The following is a 16,437-nucleotide window of genomic DNA, read 5'->3' as shown; positions in this document are numbered from 1 at the left end:
CAGCAGAGAAACATGCCTTAGTTATAGATAATTTTACTTTTATGCATTGATTGGGATAAAATATGCCTTTCAAGTTCAACAGGCCAGCTTGATATAGTTTTAGCAAGATTTCTACTTGTATGAATTGATGTTTATGAGCTTCCTGCAAAACATTCATTCTAGCTGTTTGTTTTGAATTGTTTCATTCCATTAATTGATGGGAAATAATTAAATAATTAGATGTTGTCTAGTGGAAATCACTTATAGAATATTGCCAGCATTAATCAAATATCAACTTCAAATTGTTCTGATTATCGTGGCCTTGCCTGGGCTAGGAAACATAGCTCTTGTAATTTACCACCAACACAATTCTGCTTCTGGTGGAGCAATGGAAGCAGGAGAGTGGTCAACTCTGCTGGCATTTTCACACTGTACTGTGTAGCCATTAGAGCAGGCAATAGTTGTTCCATGTATAAATTATATCACTTCCATCTTTGTCACCAGAGGCAGAGAATTACAGGCTCAGATTCAGCCAGGGTAGATAAAGGCACAATCAACAGCTTCAGTCAATTTTGTTGAACAGCGATTGCCTTCAACTGTGATTGCATGAAGTTGCAGAAGTATTTAATTAAATCATGACACATATAACAGATAAAAATGACTATATATTCCAAGCCAGAATTTATATAAAGAATGTTACAACATAAGTATAATGAAAAGTACAGTTTCATTGCTTTACACTAGGCATAAATTTGGCTTTTTGTCCAAGAACTGACAGGTTTTCAATCTGGGTTAATAGAGAAAACAGAAAAAATTCTTATAGTGGGGGAAAGAGATTTTGTCTGTTTGAAAATTAGTTTTATCTCTTGTAAGGCCAACACATAAAACAGTCATGTCTGTGGATGATGTCATTATGAGGCAGAATTTTTGATACATTATTTTTCCCATCCCTGTCTATACTGAAATTTACTTAAATTCCACCTTAATTCAATTTTTCTAACCTTCCAGTGATTTGACTTGAGATCATAGGTATGATCTGTGTGAAGTCTTAAATTCTTTCTTGCTCAGATTGTGACTTCATTTTATCAAAGGAATTTGCTTGTTTTCATTTTAATTAGAAAAAAAGATTATCCAAGAACATTTTCTAGTACAGTGTGATACTGGCTAATGAATGTGCATCTGAACTGTCAGCTTTATTACCTTTTAAAACTTTAAAGGCCATATTTACCAGTGTGCTTTGTGACAGGAGTTACTAATGTACATGGGAAGTGCTAGCACATATTTGGAATATCAGATTCCTAGTTCTCCAACCAACCTCAGTGTGTTTTCCTAGGCAATACAGGTCTCACACAATGTGGCAGCTGGAAGGGAATTATTAGATGGGCTGTAAGAGTTAGCTTGTTCCAATCCTGGTTTCCTCATGAGCCATGTCAGGGATAGTAAGGGTTGTTGCCAAAGTGGGATGCACTCCAGTGACCTCCAGCCCATGACACGGCTCCTGTATTGTTGTTACTGCTGGCATGACTTGATGTATCTATTCAGATGCTCCAAGTGGACCCTTAGTTTGAGTTATCAACTGTCTGCTTCCAAAAAAACACTGCATTCTCTCACTTTTTTTGTTGGTATCCTGAGTTCTGAACCAAAACAAATAATTTAAATCCAAGGATCTGGTCCAATAACAATATATACTGTACTATTCATGAAAAGTCAGTCTGTTCTACCCTGTAATATATATTTTCTGCTCTCAGAAGAACCACTTGGAGCCAGAATGCTGCTGTAAATAGTGATTACCTTCCTCCACATAGGCTGATTCCCTCAACAGCATTACTCTTCAGAGCTGTGGGCTCCATGGAGCTCAGATGTTTGGCTCCCTGATTAGATAGTACAGAAAAAGAGCAGTGTTGCCCAACTTAATATCACAGAAAAACTTAATAAGCAGGTGGTCTTTGAAACTGGGTACAAAAAGTATCTTAAACTAGGTTTTGCAACTTCTACTTCTGATCTCTTTTTTTTTTTTTTTTGTCATAATATACTGTTGAGAAGGAAAGGTATTGAGGAAAGCAGGAGTGTGCCATGTGTGCCATGTTCAAAAATGGGAACACCAGACATTACCTCTCATTCACAGGCTAGAATGAAGTCTCTCTTATAAGATGCACCCATTTTGTTTTCCAGGAAAGCAAATGACAATTCCTACTTCTGACAGTTTACATAATGATCTTTCCAGGTTCCTTGTGACTCTGACTTATTTACAGAATTACATTTTGTTATGAAGATCACTTTCAGAGCTCTCACTGGAAAGGTTCTGAGTTGTAGATTGTTTTCTTTGAGAAAATCCTTAAGATCACCACTGTTGGGCTGCTTTTGAAAAATCCTATTCTTGATATACAATTAATAATTATTATTAACTATCATTGAGCTTTCAAATTATTTTCTTGGTTGTAGAAAGATGGTAAACACTGTGAAGCAAATAAAAACATGCAAAATGTACCTTTGGCTGATGTTCAACTAAATGCAGAAAAGAATCTGTGCATAACTGGAAGGCTGAAAAAACTTTCTAGTGGTTACTGATGAGTCGCAGGGTCTGATTTTGAAGTAGTGCTACAAAGTAGTATCTGAGAAGAGTCGAACCATTCAATTATTTGCATAAGAAGAGATACTGTCACCACTAGTCCAATCAAATGCATTCTAGTCGTTATTTGTAAGGGCTTGTGGGCAACTAGTTGAATATTTTATAAAACCTGATTTTCAGTTCTGTAATTTCTCAGCGGGAAAATGCAGTCCCTTGATGATGATCCAAGGCTTTGAAGAATAAATTGATTCGAAGGAGAAAATTAGATGGCACTTATTATACTGTCTAACTAGCAATCCTCTGTCATTTGTCTGTTGGATGATAAATGTCTTGCTTTGCCTACCTTCCTCATTTAATAATGTAACTTGCATTTAGTGGTATGAAAGAAAACCTCGCATTTTTAGTAACAGTTAACTTTAAGCAGTATTTCTGTGACTGAGATGTATGTATGTTTAAGCTTTATAAATAATTCCCATTGCACACATTGCTTAAACATTTTAAAGCCTTTTATTTAATCAGAAACACTTTAGAAATAGAGTATCTTGCCCAATTCCTTCAATATGTGCTTAGTGTGCATTACAATAATTTGTGGCACAGCTTTAAATTGCAAAAAAACAGTTAATCTAGAAACAGTAGATACTGGAGTTACACTTGATTTATTTATATTGGTTTTAGGCGTTGGCTATTTGGATATGATTTTGTTGGAGTTCAAAATCCATACAGTAAACTGGGAAATCCATGGCCTTGCCTTTTCATATCAGTTTTGCATAGACTGTTCAGTATTCTTGGAATTAAGTAGATTTTTTTATATGTATGTCAAACATAATGTATTTCAACTCAATTCAATTTGCCACAATATTGAATTAAAAAGGCTATATTTTGAAGTCACTTAAAATCCTTTATGGAACTTACCTGCAAAAGCAAGCTACTCATTATTTGATAATACTCACCAAGACCTTGTTTGTGCTTGTTAAATGGAGTTGAAATTAAAGTAACCAAAAGCTTTTCACAGTCCTCTGAGAATTATGTGGGCCATACAACTGTTGAAAGCTTCAGGTTTGAGAGCTGGTCCTCAGCCCTAGCATAACTGAAATACATCCATGGAGCTGGGCCAATTGGCATGAGATAAGGATCTGACCCATAATGAACATAATCAATATGTAAATTCATGCCATTCAGACAGAATGTTCTAGGAAAAATGGTGTTACCTATTTTCTCAGAAAAGCACACTTGTAAAATCTCATCTTTAAACATACATTGCTGGTGAGTTAGAAAAATTGAGGTCTAAGATGAGAGACACATATTTTGATGACTTTCTTGCAACAGGTTCACATAGAACTGCAGATTGTTGCATCTTGAAATGATGTCTGAATTAGAGATTTTGCTACACTGACTCATTATGATTGTATAGTTTTATAATTTAAATGCTACTAACACCTACTGGTGTTCTAAGATCCTATGCCAGGTATGAGCCCAGGTTGAAAGTAAGTCTGTGAGTTTGTGGGTTTTTTGCTTGTTTTGATGCTCTCTCCAGGGTGCAAAAGTACATTATACTCAGAGCAGTAGGACTTCAGTGCATAAAAATGGATTTTAGAGTAACCTGCATTTCTTGTATAGGATAAACCACAGTAACAGCTTTGTGCAGTTATGTTGGAATGAATGAGACATGGAAAGTAGTACAGACTGCTTGTTGTCTTAATGGTTTGATGTAAGATTCTGATGCTTCTTTCTTCAAAATTTAAATTATGAATCAATTCTGGACTAATTTGCCCCATTTTAAAACATGGTATGATATCCACTTTGGAATACACTTCTGTGTTTATTCATGTAATGCAATGAAGAGCTGGGTTCAACATGCCCTTTACCAACTCATGTTAAAAGGATATTCTACCATGATAAGCTGTATTATTCCTTCTCTTACAGTTTTAGTTCATAATAGCTGTAGGGAAAATGAAAGGCATATCCACATGAGAAGTGTTTTTATGAGTAGGTGATTTGGCATGTGTTAATGTTCTAGAATGAAAGTTATGGAATTATTCAGGACTAACCTTTGCACTTCAATTTCAAACTTCACGTCCATATAAACAACCTTACAAGCTTTGATGAGTTAATGTATAGAGGTAACCGCACCTGAGGTAGAGGGGTAGGGTACAAAGGCTGAAGCACACAGTACCAGTTTCACAACTGTAGTGGGGTTTTTTTCTCATAATGAGATTATTTGAGAAGTTATTTACATTCTGATTGTGATAATAGAAAGTAATAATATTCCTGGCTTGTAGCTTTGAAACATGTCAGGATTTCTCACCTGTAGTCATGTGAAGGACTGGCAGCCTGTATGATAAGCGCTTGTCATTACCAACTTAACACCCTGCTCTTTTAAAGAATAACTTGTTCGATGTGAGAGCCTTAAACTTAGGGCGGAGGAAAGGAAAAAGAGAAATAATAGAAACATTGCATATTAACAGACTTTGTGCACTAATGCAAAGCTGCTTGATTGAGCAGTGTAGTGTCAACCATGTCTTTCTTCTAATGCTAAAAGTAATGCACATAGACAGAGTGACAATCAGAATACAGCCTCCCATCAGCTGTAATTAATCTTTTAGTTAACAAAGACTAGAAAAGCTTCTCATCAGCCTCTTCTGAAGTCTGAGGCACCCTGTTTTTTGATGTTTGCATTCTGAGTAAAATTGTCCCCACCAGTTCTAACAAATTGAAACACCAGGCTAATTATGGCAGCTAATGAAGTGTGTGGAATGGTCACAGCTTGTCGTGAAACTGTTCCTTCAGCTCAGATTAGAGTTTCATCAATCACTTTTTTAAACTGATCCAGAATTGCTTCTGCCCAGTGCTTGGCATTTTTAATGCTGTTTCTGTAATTGGTTTTTTCCCCAAAGCTTAGGCTATTTTTTGAAATATTACATTCTCAGGACAGGACTTACAAACTCCAGTTTATAAAAAAACATTTCATTATTGCCTCTATCAGCTGATCAAGTCCTAGAAAGCTAATAAAAGAAGCAGAAATATAAAATTTGATATATTGCTTTTAATCCAGCTAAAGGTAGCAATAAAGCATATACACATATATGTATATGAATCATTATTACTGTGGGCTGGATATACACTGCAATCTCCTGAGACATGGTTTGTGGGCTGGATGGTTCAAATCCCACTGAAAGACCTAAATGAAATGAATGACTTCGTCTTAGCTTATTTCCTAGTGGATTGTGGTCCTCCATATATCACTCAAAGAGTTTGGCATGATTTGTAGTTTTTGCAGATGTCCAAGCCTTTGGCAAAAGGAAGACCAAAATGTGTTGCTATTTAAAGAATTTCCACACTTCAGTTCAAATCTGAAGTCCTCAGAGAAGTATGGGAAACTTTACAGTATAACTTACATTGCTACTACATTGTCAATGAATAAATTAGCATATAAAACATTGTAAAAATTCCCAATTCCTCTTCTTTATAAGATATAATCATACTCAGCTATACATTGAAAGTTCTGTATAGACATTAAAGGTGTAGATGTTAAAGTCTTAGGCTGAATTATTTCCTCAGCGTGGCCAGCAGAGTGTTGAATCTAGTTCAAAAGTTATCCAGCTGAAAAATGAAACAAACTTTTGCTTATGCACCACCACAGACTATTGCTGTGTTGTTGTTGCATTTAATATATACGTAACATGTATTCATATCAGAACCAATGCAGCATGGTTTTAGTTTTTGAATTGCTCAACAATCTATTTTTAAAATTTGTGCCAATAAGTGTAATCCATATAATTTTTTTCTGAATAATGTTTAATCTGTAACAATGTTTGGCTATAAATACCAGCTGTTCTTCTCCCCAAAGCTTCTAATCAGCAAGTTTGTCAGAACTAACTTCATGCCAATGCCAAAACAAGTCTGTGGCCGCTGAGTGAGTAATCACTGTAGCTGATGCTATTCCTGAACCGTATCAAAGAACTGGTGGATTTACACAGAAGAAAAAGTGCCACTGAAAACATGACGCATAAAGAAAATGTGTTATCATACGTGAGTAAATGCAGACAGAAAAAATAGCAATAGGAATTAGTTTAAAAGCTTTTGTTCTCATTTGATTGATTAATGAGAGCATGTGTAAACACTGGATGAGAGATGAGTAGTTTCTCTAGTGTTAGCCCATCTGCAGAGGAAGCTGCCTGCAAAATGAGGAAATCTTTGAGTTTGATCATTTCTATCTCTTCTGAAGGTAGCTTGTATTTCTGGAGGACGAGGGCTGGTTTTCTCTTTAGCTTTCATCAGTGCTAGGACAAACTGCTGACGCATGTTTAGCCAGTTGCCCACAAGGGCCAGCAGCTCCTCTTCTGCAGAGTTGCTGCCCAGCCTGTCAGCCTCCAGCCTGCTTTTCTCTAGGATGAGTCTGTGCCAGGTGAATTTGTCCATCCTGTGTCCTGTAAGGTTCTGTCAGGCCATTCCCCCAGCCTGTCTGCATCACTCTGAGTGACAGCCCTCCAGTGTCTCCATGGTGCCCATTGCTTTGGCGTGATCCAGGAACCTGAGAAGAGGGCATTCCATCTCCACCTCCAGGTCACTGAGGGAGATATTAAGATATGTTGGTACCCAGGTCCTGTTGAGGAGAAGCCATTCATTGCTACCGTTTGAACCTAAGACTCCAGGCAGCTATTACATCTATTAATCTGCACATCTAGACTATAATTTACCAGCTTGGTTAAAAGGATTCTCTAGGAGATTGTGTTGAAAGCCTTGCTAGAGCTCAGCCTGACAGCATCATCCACTGTTCTCCTTTGATCTGCATATCTAGTAATTTCATCACAGAAAACAATCGGGTTAGAAAGCATCATCCAGAACCATGTGAAACCGGATGAAGTCTAACTGAAGTACTGGTTTTGCTGCATATCAGAAGCCAAATAAGATAAAAAATACTTTCATTTGAGGATTTCAACTCAGAATTTTTCCTCCTTAACTCCTGGTGGCATGATTTTGGCAAGTTACAGAGAGTTGCAACTTGATCTTGGCAGGTTAAATATTTTCTGGCTTTAGTCTAGGAGGTTAAAAGTGGTTCTGAGTTTTTCTTGGCATTGAACACTTGGCACTGGCTTATTTTCAGCTGAAAAGAGAATGTGGTAGTTGAACAGATTAGACAATGAAGGGGGCAGCTTACAAATGGCCTAAGTCAAGATGGTTGTCCCTAAATGCAATAGTTTCTAATGCAAGGCCTGTTGCTAGTGGAGTGTGTGTGATGGACAGGACAAGAAGCTGGTTTAAAAATGCTGTCATAAAAATATGTCCTTTACTTTTTTCCATCAGATGCTTTTTAAGTCTGTGGTTTTTTGTGTGTTAGACTCCACCTCAGATTTAAGAACTTCTTTAAGGGCCTATATATTTCTCATTAGAGTGTTTTTGTTCTTGACAATGTTATTTATAAATCTTAAGTAGATTAAGATGAATTTCTACTCCCCTCTTCAGAGATATTTTGTTAAAATACACTGTAAGAGGTAGATATTTGCATGACAATAGCAAATAAATACCTCTTGGGATTCTGAATACTTACTGAACTATTTCAACTGCACATTTGTTTTTTAGCCCAGATTCAGTAAAGTTCAAGTGTATCCAAGTATGAAATAGCTTGCAAAGAATTCACATTGGTTTCTTAATTTAATTTACTTGTTAAAAAAAAGGGCTACATAGTGAAAAAATGGAGTATTATATTTTGCAATTTTGGTTCATATACAGACATTCAGAATAGAATTTGGGTGATGTTTCATAACATTGCCTAAAGTATGGTAGAGCATGCACTGTAACTTCGTGCAGGAAACTATACTTGTAATGTTGATACTGACTCTGAACAGGTCTCAAAGTACCTGGAAAGTGTCTACATCAAGGTGACTTCTTCTTCTTCTGTAGGTTAGCTTTATACACTTAAAAAAATTAATTAACTGAACAGTTATTTATAACGGAGACTGCATTTCTTTCTAAAGCATTGCAAAGCTAGTCCATGTTTGAGAGGAAGGACCATACAGTGCCTTGACTTGCAGATCATTAATAAATGGAATAAATGGACATAGAGGGTACAGCTGGGTACCTTCCTCCCCCTTGGGCAACCACAATGACTGCAGGGTACTAAGTAAATATAACAAATGCAAATTTGGACCACAAATCTTCATTGCTAGTTATATTACACATGACAAAAAGGACGGCCTAGTTTCAGATCCCAGGTTAATTTTACAGAGGCAACACTTACAGGAAAAAATAATTTACTAGGCCAAGTCCTTCCCCTCTTTTCCTTTGTCCTTCCTTGCGCAGAACTTCCATCGGAACCCAATGATAATTTGCTTGTGAGAAAGGACATTAAGGGTTGACACATTTGTAATCCTTAATGAACATGACTATTACAGAATATTTACTTGTTTAGGAATAGTTGTGCTTTCCTTGTACAGTGACTTAAATGATTGCATTTTGAAGAGCACCATTATTTTCTGTCATGCCATAGCTTAATTTGTGCAGCTATGAAACTTTTGTTCCTCTCTCCAAACTGCTTCTAACCATGCAGGAGCTAAAATAGGCTCTTTTCAAGCCTAGAGCACACCTGCTCCTACCTTGCACCAATGAGGACAAGAAGTTTTAGAGCTTGATTGTCAGTTGCCTCCAACTATCTCTGATGCACAAATTAGCACAATTTAGCTACAGAGCAATGAAAGGAAACTTCAGTGAGCATGGATGAGTAGCAGAACACTCCTTTCTCCAATACTCCAGAAAGGGAGGAATGGAGTTATAATTTCAATGTTTGGCTGTCCCAAGGGAGCACACATGGCTGTGCTGCTTGTACCTGACACATCACACAAAAAAGCATTTAAACCTATGTGATTTTCAAGTCAGTGGTTTTTCAAACTCATGAGCCATCATTAGAAATCTTCCACAATTTCTAGCAAGCACTGTTTGAGTTTAGATTCCTCATTTTTAATTCATAAAAAGTAAAACGTGTGAGAGTCAGTGATAGTTATAAATATCCATGAAAAATTAAGTGTAAAAATAATGAAATGTTTGTCACATAAATTAAGTAGCAATTAATGTTTTCTCTTTCTGTTTGGAAGATAGGATATTAAAATAGTGTTGTTAAATTTCCTACTGCGAACATAATTTCCTGATTCTTTTTTATAACACATTATCATAATGTCAATAAAAGACTAAAACTAACAAATAGAAAGAAACTTGTCTGATGTAAGTGTAACACAGAAGGTTATAAAGTTGCCTTTTATGATGGCTATACAATATCATTTTATTTTAAGATCTAATAGCAAGTTGATTCAAAGGGTAAGACTTACAAAATCATTAAAGCAAGTAGAAAATTGCCTTTTACCATAGTCACCCAGTCTTTTTAAATCAAAGAGTTTTATTGTTGGTGGTGATGTTTGCATTTGCGGGAGGTAATTAGGGAATGAGTTAGGCATCACACTCAGAGCCCTCAAGCTTGTCAACAAGAACCATAAAATTTCACTTGAAAAAAAAGAAAAGTCAGTTTAGAAGGCAAATTGCAGAGACTAGAGGGAAACGGGATCACAGCATTTTGAGTCAGTTTAACCTCTGCTGTGTCTGTCCACAATATGGAGAAACTTATGTATGCTTCCATGAAAACTTTATTGCTCCTACCAGAAAGAACAAAATGTAGAGATTTTCGTACTGGTAGCAGTAGTGGACAGTTGAAGGAGGAGGCAGAGGTTAGTTCTTCCTTCTCCTCCTCTGCATCATGTTGGTAAGTTGAATAGGGAAAGGTGCAGTTCTACTCCCTAACTCACAGCAGTGGTCACTTGTCAGCTGTGGGGCAGGGAGCTCTGATGAGGCTCCTGCCTGGGAGTCAATACCCCTGTGCTGACACAATCAGATCCAGTCCCTAAGGCATACTCCAGGCTTTTGTTATTGTCTCTCATATGAAGGGGCTGGTTGACCCAATTGGTTAACACATTAGCTTTTCAATTTTATGGCCTTAAGTCATGGAAGACCTCTTCCTAGATTTTGGGTTTTTTTCTCCACAGCAGAAAGTAAAATTGGCAGTCTGTGCCCACCAGCCAGAGAAACAGCGTTATGCCAAACAACTGTGTCCTGAACTTTATGGCTAATTAGCTGTTTAAGCTGTGCCCAAGAAATAGGTTCTGTTGCCCATGGGAAGTAGTGTGAAGCTGTTATTAATGTCCCAGCTCATATCTCTTAGTAAGTCTTATGAGCAGTGCTGCTTAAAGAGACTAAATGTGCAACAGGGAATTAAAAATTATAGTACCACTTTCACTGACTGAAATATTGTATACTTGTTACACTGGGGCCAGGATTGGTGTCAATGTACTTTGTGTGAAAAGTGCAATAGAAGCATTAGTATTTGACAGCCCTGGTTGAAATAAGTGAAATTAATGGAGCTCTTTTCATATACGACAAGGCCATGGCACCCCTTTCATGCTGCTTACAGACAGAGAAAAGTCAATACTTTTTTATTACTTGATGCTGACCTACATTTTGCACTACAAGTGCCAGGTCCACTAATTGGTTTCAGTTGTGAGAAAAGTTTGCCCCAAAGAAACACTGGAGCAGATAAATCAATCTTTTTTAGGGTAGCTTAGTGGGTTTTGAGTACTTGAAATGACATTTGTGTTGTATTGACAGAACGGGTTGTTACACTCATTTTGTCATGTCAGAAGGCCCGGTACTAGTTGGAAGTATTGTTAACCAGTATTGATAAATTTGCTGAGAATAAAAGTTAGCTGGATCAACATTTTACTTGTCTAACAGCTTGCTGTTTCTGGTTTGCTTCCTTGTTAGAGACCTCTGTGGCTATTAGCAGATCAGGAGGCTTACTATGACAGCTCCATTTAAAACTTTATTTTACTATTGCAAGAATTAGGATCATAGGAAACTTAAATATGACCACTTAGTGTTTAGCAGGTGGGGTTGTGGATGAGAGCTGAGCAGTGATACTTGGCAGTACTGCCTGGCTTCCAAAGGAGCTGTACATATGGGATGTCTCCCAACTTTGTGGGAAAGCAGGATTGCTCAGTGGCTCACCCTACACTAACATTCCTGCTGCAGGGACATTTGTACAGAATTTCCCACTGCATCCTCTGAGGTCTTGGTGTGTGCCTGTAGATATTAGTTTCAAAGTATTGTTTCCTGGTTTTGCTACTGAGTAGCATGAAGATAGAATTATTATTCCAGCAGCTGTGCCTGTTTTTCAGTTATTCCTTCTGCCATTAATTCCTAACAGAATTTACACTCAGAATAGGTATTCTATAAAGAGAAGAACCGAAGAGGCCTAATGTCTCTATAGGAGCAACAGATACAATTCCAGCACTACAAAAAGGTTTTTCTCAGATGCAAAATTTTCATGGATTGGTTTACCTTTTACTCAGCACGCGGTGCCATGGTTGACATAATGCATTTATACACTGTCTCTTGAGTATTTTTGATTGACTCAGAAGAGGAATCACTGCTCTGAATATCTGCTATTGATGGAATGCTATACATTTCAGAGAATGCTTGTCATTATGCAATTTATATTTGAAATTTCTGCACAAGTTGCTTCTACTAACCCATGAAGGAATTCTATATTTGTACAGCCTAACACAAATTTAGTCTCAATTCATGCAACCAAATCTTTACTTATTCAGCAAACACAAGTTTTGTCATTGCAGAGAAAGGAAAGACTATCCTATCCTGTAAATCAGATAATGTGAGTTTATTGTATACTCATTGCTCCAAGTTTATCACATGCTTAACAGTTTCATAATTATTATGGACTTGAGAGATTTGATATGTGAAATTACCCTGAAGTGTGTATGCAGGAGCTGAGAATAAATTGTAATAATAGTGCTCTCTGGCCTTAGAATCTGAGAGTCAATATGCTACTGCTGTTTGTCTCTACTTTCTTTGGTCTGAGGCAGCTGACTTTCTACTTCATTAAATTTTCACGAAGATATTCAATGGTAATTCCTATCTCATTTTTAACTGCATTTTTATATTATGGGATATTGTACAGTACTCTCAAAATTGCTTGGAAAGAAACACTGTTAGTACAAATTTGTTTCTAGAATATCACAGAAGTCATTTTCAAGGGCCTCCAAACCAATCTGAAGGTCTACAAGGTCTTGTTCATTTGCCAGCATTTGTACGTGATCTGTATTTACATAAGTCTGAATAGTCAGATGAAAAATGTCTCTGGAATTTGCTTTAATAACATTCCAAATATAGACTATGTAACCATTTGGCAACTCTAATCTATGACATCAGAGTGCTGATTGAGACAAATCTTTGGTGGCTTTATGCCACCTTTTCTGACTCCATTGTTTCGAACTGATGAGCTCACAAGCTCAAGTATATAATACATTGAAAGGGTCTTGTGAAGCTCTGTCAGCTGAACTTGAGTCACTTACAATTTACCAGAGTGAAAGGAGTCAAAGCTGGACAAATTTAAAAAGGAAGCATTATATCAACTTTGGGAATTTCAAAGTAGTTCTCAGTGCTGAGAATTTCAGGTTCTGATGCTGTGAGATCATATATGGCATGATTTAAGAATGCATTGTAGAAAAATTCCATAAAGCTTAGCTCCTGAGGTCCCAAGAGTGCAAAACTATAGACTGAGCTCACCAATATGTGTGAATTCATATTTGTAAGTCTATTCATTCCAGCTACCAACAGAGAGGAACTGATGGTGAAAATAATTTTGACGAAGCCTGTTTTTCTCCATTCACAACCTATGTTCTTCAAAAGGATTATTTACATAACTTCATAACTTCTATGCTATGTACTAAACAGCCTAAATTCAAGATGATTCCCATCAGAATCAATGAGCAGTGCATCACTATGCTTCTTTTCATGTTTTGAGTGGTCATTTCACCATTCCATTAGATGGATGTAAGAACCTGGCCTCCAATTCCTTTCCCTTTGTGCTGTGAGGTAGATCTTGCAAGGCCAGGTGGTGATTTCAGGCCTTACTTTATTTCTCTGTTGAAATCTGATTAAAATCTTTATCTTCAAATACAGAAAAAATAGAAACAATATCTGTTTCCCAAAGAGATATTTATATTTTAAATGCATGCTATGCAATTTTTACCTTGTATGCTTCCTAAACTTCTTTAATTAATGTAACTCTAAAGCCAAGAATGCTTTTATTTATCCATCAGACTCTGTAATGTTCCCTAAATGTGGTCAAACATAACTGCTGTCGTCATAATCAGAGCCAGTTGTTTAAATGCTCAGTTGTGAGTATCTAGTGGAATAGTTTTAAATAACAAGATAAACAGTACAGCTGCCAAACCAAAGTAATCTTACACTGAGGGGGTGTGTGGCGCAAAAAATTTCCTCTTTGTCATTTTGATTTGAGTTTGAAGCTGGACCTGGGCTTAGTTCCAGCTCAAAAACACTGTTCACTTCAAAGGCTCCTAAATCGTCCCAAGGAGCTAATTTTGGCAGCCAATTGTTTTTGTTTGGCCAGGAATCCTAATAGCAAAAGCCGTCTGCTCCAGCAAATAAAGATCTCTGCAGTGCTCAGCCTTCCCATTCCTGATTTTATCCTGATAGGGAGCTGCACAGGTTTCACTGGTTTCCCTGTCTCACCCGAAGTTCATCACTTGCTAAACTGGTCACAATTTGTTAAGCTGTATGTAACTGTCCTGCATGTAAATTAATGAGATACTTTCTGTTTTAAAAATAATAGATACCATGTTCTGCTCTGAATTACTGCTTAATCCTAAATTATTGCTGGATTATCTGCTTGCTTTCTGAGCAACTAGAGCTGGTTTGTTGATTTTTCCATTCCCATGAACAGAATTAGTCTGGTTAATTTACTGAATTAAGTATAACTAGCTTCGCTTTAGAAGGAAACCATTTGCGGTTGTATTGGAGATACTATAATATTTATTATAATAATTATATGGACAAAGTTTCTTATGGTAAGAAGGTGCTTGTGATGCTGAACAGACACTGAAAATTAGAATATTGTGCTATTCTAAAGGTTTAATATCAACATATGCAAATAGGCTATTTCTGTTGAATAAAAAATTGGCCAGTACAAGGCATAGAGAAACATTAAAGAGTAAATCTTGTGAATCATTTAGGAATGGGATAGTACTCACTTTCACATCACACACAGATTATTTAATTTTTAATGTATGTCTACCTTGCTATTTTAAGATTTATGCACCAGAAATTTGGAATCATAGTAAACAAATTTAATTATGAGATGTAAAAAATGATATGTTCTCAGTTTGGCAAAGTGCAATGCAGATGAAAGGCAGGTGGGCCCAGTCAGTGTTTGCATGAAGCTTACTCGAAGTCAGAGGTGCTCTGTTGATAGAGGTACAGCTGAAATGTGCTCTGTGAAGTAGCTAAATCCAAAGTGTCCAAGGAATCATAATTCTGTTTCATGTCCTAAAAAAAAAAGTTTTTATTCTCTTTTAAAGATGAAATTAAACCTTTCAGATTGGGAAATGTGTTGAAAAGATAAAACTTTTCCCTTTCTTTAACTCATGGCCTCAGACATTCAACTCAAAGGTGTTTCAATTTCCTCCATTTTCACAGAGCTACTTGTTGGCAATAGAAAACAGTACAGAGTATTCAGAACAACTTCTTAAAAATGAATAATCAGATCCTAGAAAGCTGAGAGTTCATCTGTGGCATGTTACTTTCTAAAAGTAAAAACCATTTTAAAGCAAACCAAGTATTTTCTATTGTTATACTATCCTCAGTCCTTCAGGTTCAACGAAATAATTTTATTAAGAAGGTTTTAAAACCTTGATTTTAAATACCATGGATGTCCTAATCATTTACCATGAGTATTTTTTACTAAGTAGAAAAATCAAAATATGGTTTAGAACACTCTGTTTTACTTGTTTGTTGGCTGAATTGATGTTGTACTCTTAAGGCACAGCTTCACTTGTGTTTCCCTTATCCAGTTTAGATTTTTAAGCATTTACACTTAAAAAATTGAGTGTAATAAGCAAGAAATTTACCTTGGAAAAAAACCGTGTTCAGGAATCACTCTGCTTCTCCTAATCAATTTGTTGCCACTAGTACTTAATTAATAACTATTAATTTTTAAAAAATATTTCTTATGCAGCTGTTTTAATACCTCTGTTTCAATGTTAACCAGGGTAGAAAAGTTTAAATATAGCAAGACTATTGTGCTTTCTTTAACCTGCCTGGTTTCCAGGGAGGAGAATAAACTTTTGTATACCATGATTTGCAAAATACTATTTCTAGAGCAGGAAATTTCTGCAGTTCTTCTAGTTGCTGAGAGTTTGAAATACATATTTGCTTTCAATTAAATCCATTCCTTTGCTTCTCTTCAAGGGAATATTCATATAATGTAAAAATGTATATTTAATATTCAGTATTTTGCATAATTTGCATTCTATCTATATAATGAAATGTAACTAGAAGACAATATGTAGAACTCTAAAATACCTTAAAGAAAAGCCAAACCCACTTAAGCCTAACATAATTTTTTTGCTCTCTTTTCTTTAGGACTTTGAAACTCTGTTTTCATCAATTGCTCTCTTCGAAAAGTTTGGGAAAACTTACTCCAGCACTGGGCAAATACTGTAATTGTCCTGGAGACACATGAAAAGTAGTCAATAAATGTATTTCAGCAAATATACAGCAGTATGTTTGTCCTGGAGACACATGAAAACTAGTCAATAAATGTATTTCTGCAAATACACAGCAGTATGTTGACTAAAAGTTCCATAAAATACTCTTTTTGTGATGGATACTGTGTCTGAAGTAGTTTTAATTGATTTTGCTTGAACTTTAGGCAATATGGCTTCCAAGAATTATCAAAAATGAATTTAAAAAAAAGTTTTATCTTAAAGTAATAATTTCTGGAAAAGCTGTGTTTTATTTAGTATAAATAA

The 16,437-nt window shown here is 36.2% G+C and overlaps 1 protein-coding gene across 1 annotated transcript in view; it reads left to right on the top strand.

Annotated features, from left to right (window-relative positions):
* SPATA17 (spermatogenesis associated 17) overlaps positions 1 to 16,129 on the top strand; it is an 85,565-nt gene extending 69,436 nt beyond the window's left edge. The window contains exon 10 of the mRNA XM_030946425.1: positions 16,049 to 16,129. Within this exon, the coding sequence (XP_030802285.1) occupies positions 16,049 to 16,129 (81 nt within the window). The remainder of the gene's footprint in view (positions 1 to 16,048) is intronic.
* The last annotated feature ends 308 nt before the right edge of the window (positions 16,130 to 16,437 follow it).

Source organism: Camarhynchus parvulus, chromosome 3, assembly GCF_901933205.1.
Source record: "Camarhynchus parvulus chromosome 3, STF_HiC, whole genome shotgun sequence".
Classification (NCBI taxonomy): Eukaryota; Metazoa; Chordata; class Aves; order Passeriformes; family Thraupidae; genus Camarhynchus; species Camarhynchus parvulus.
Note: the sequence above shows the minus strand (reverse complement) of the source record. Positions and strands in the feature narration are given on the sequence as shown.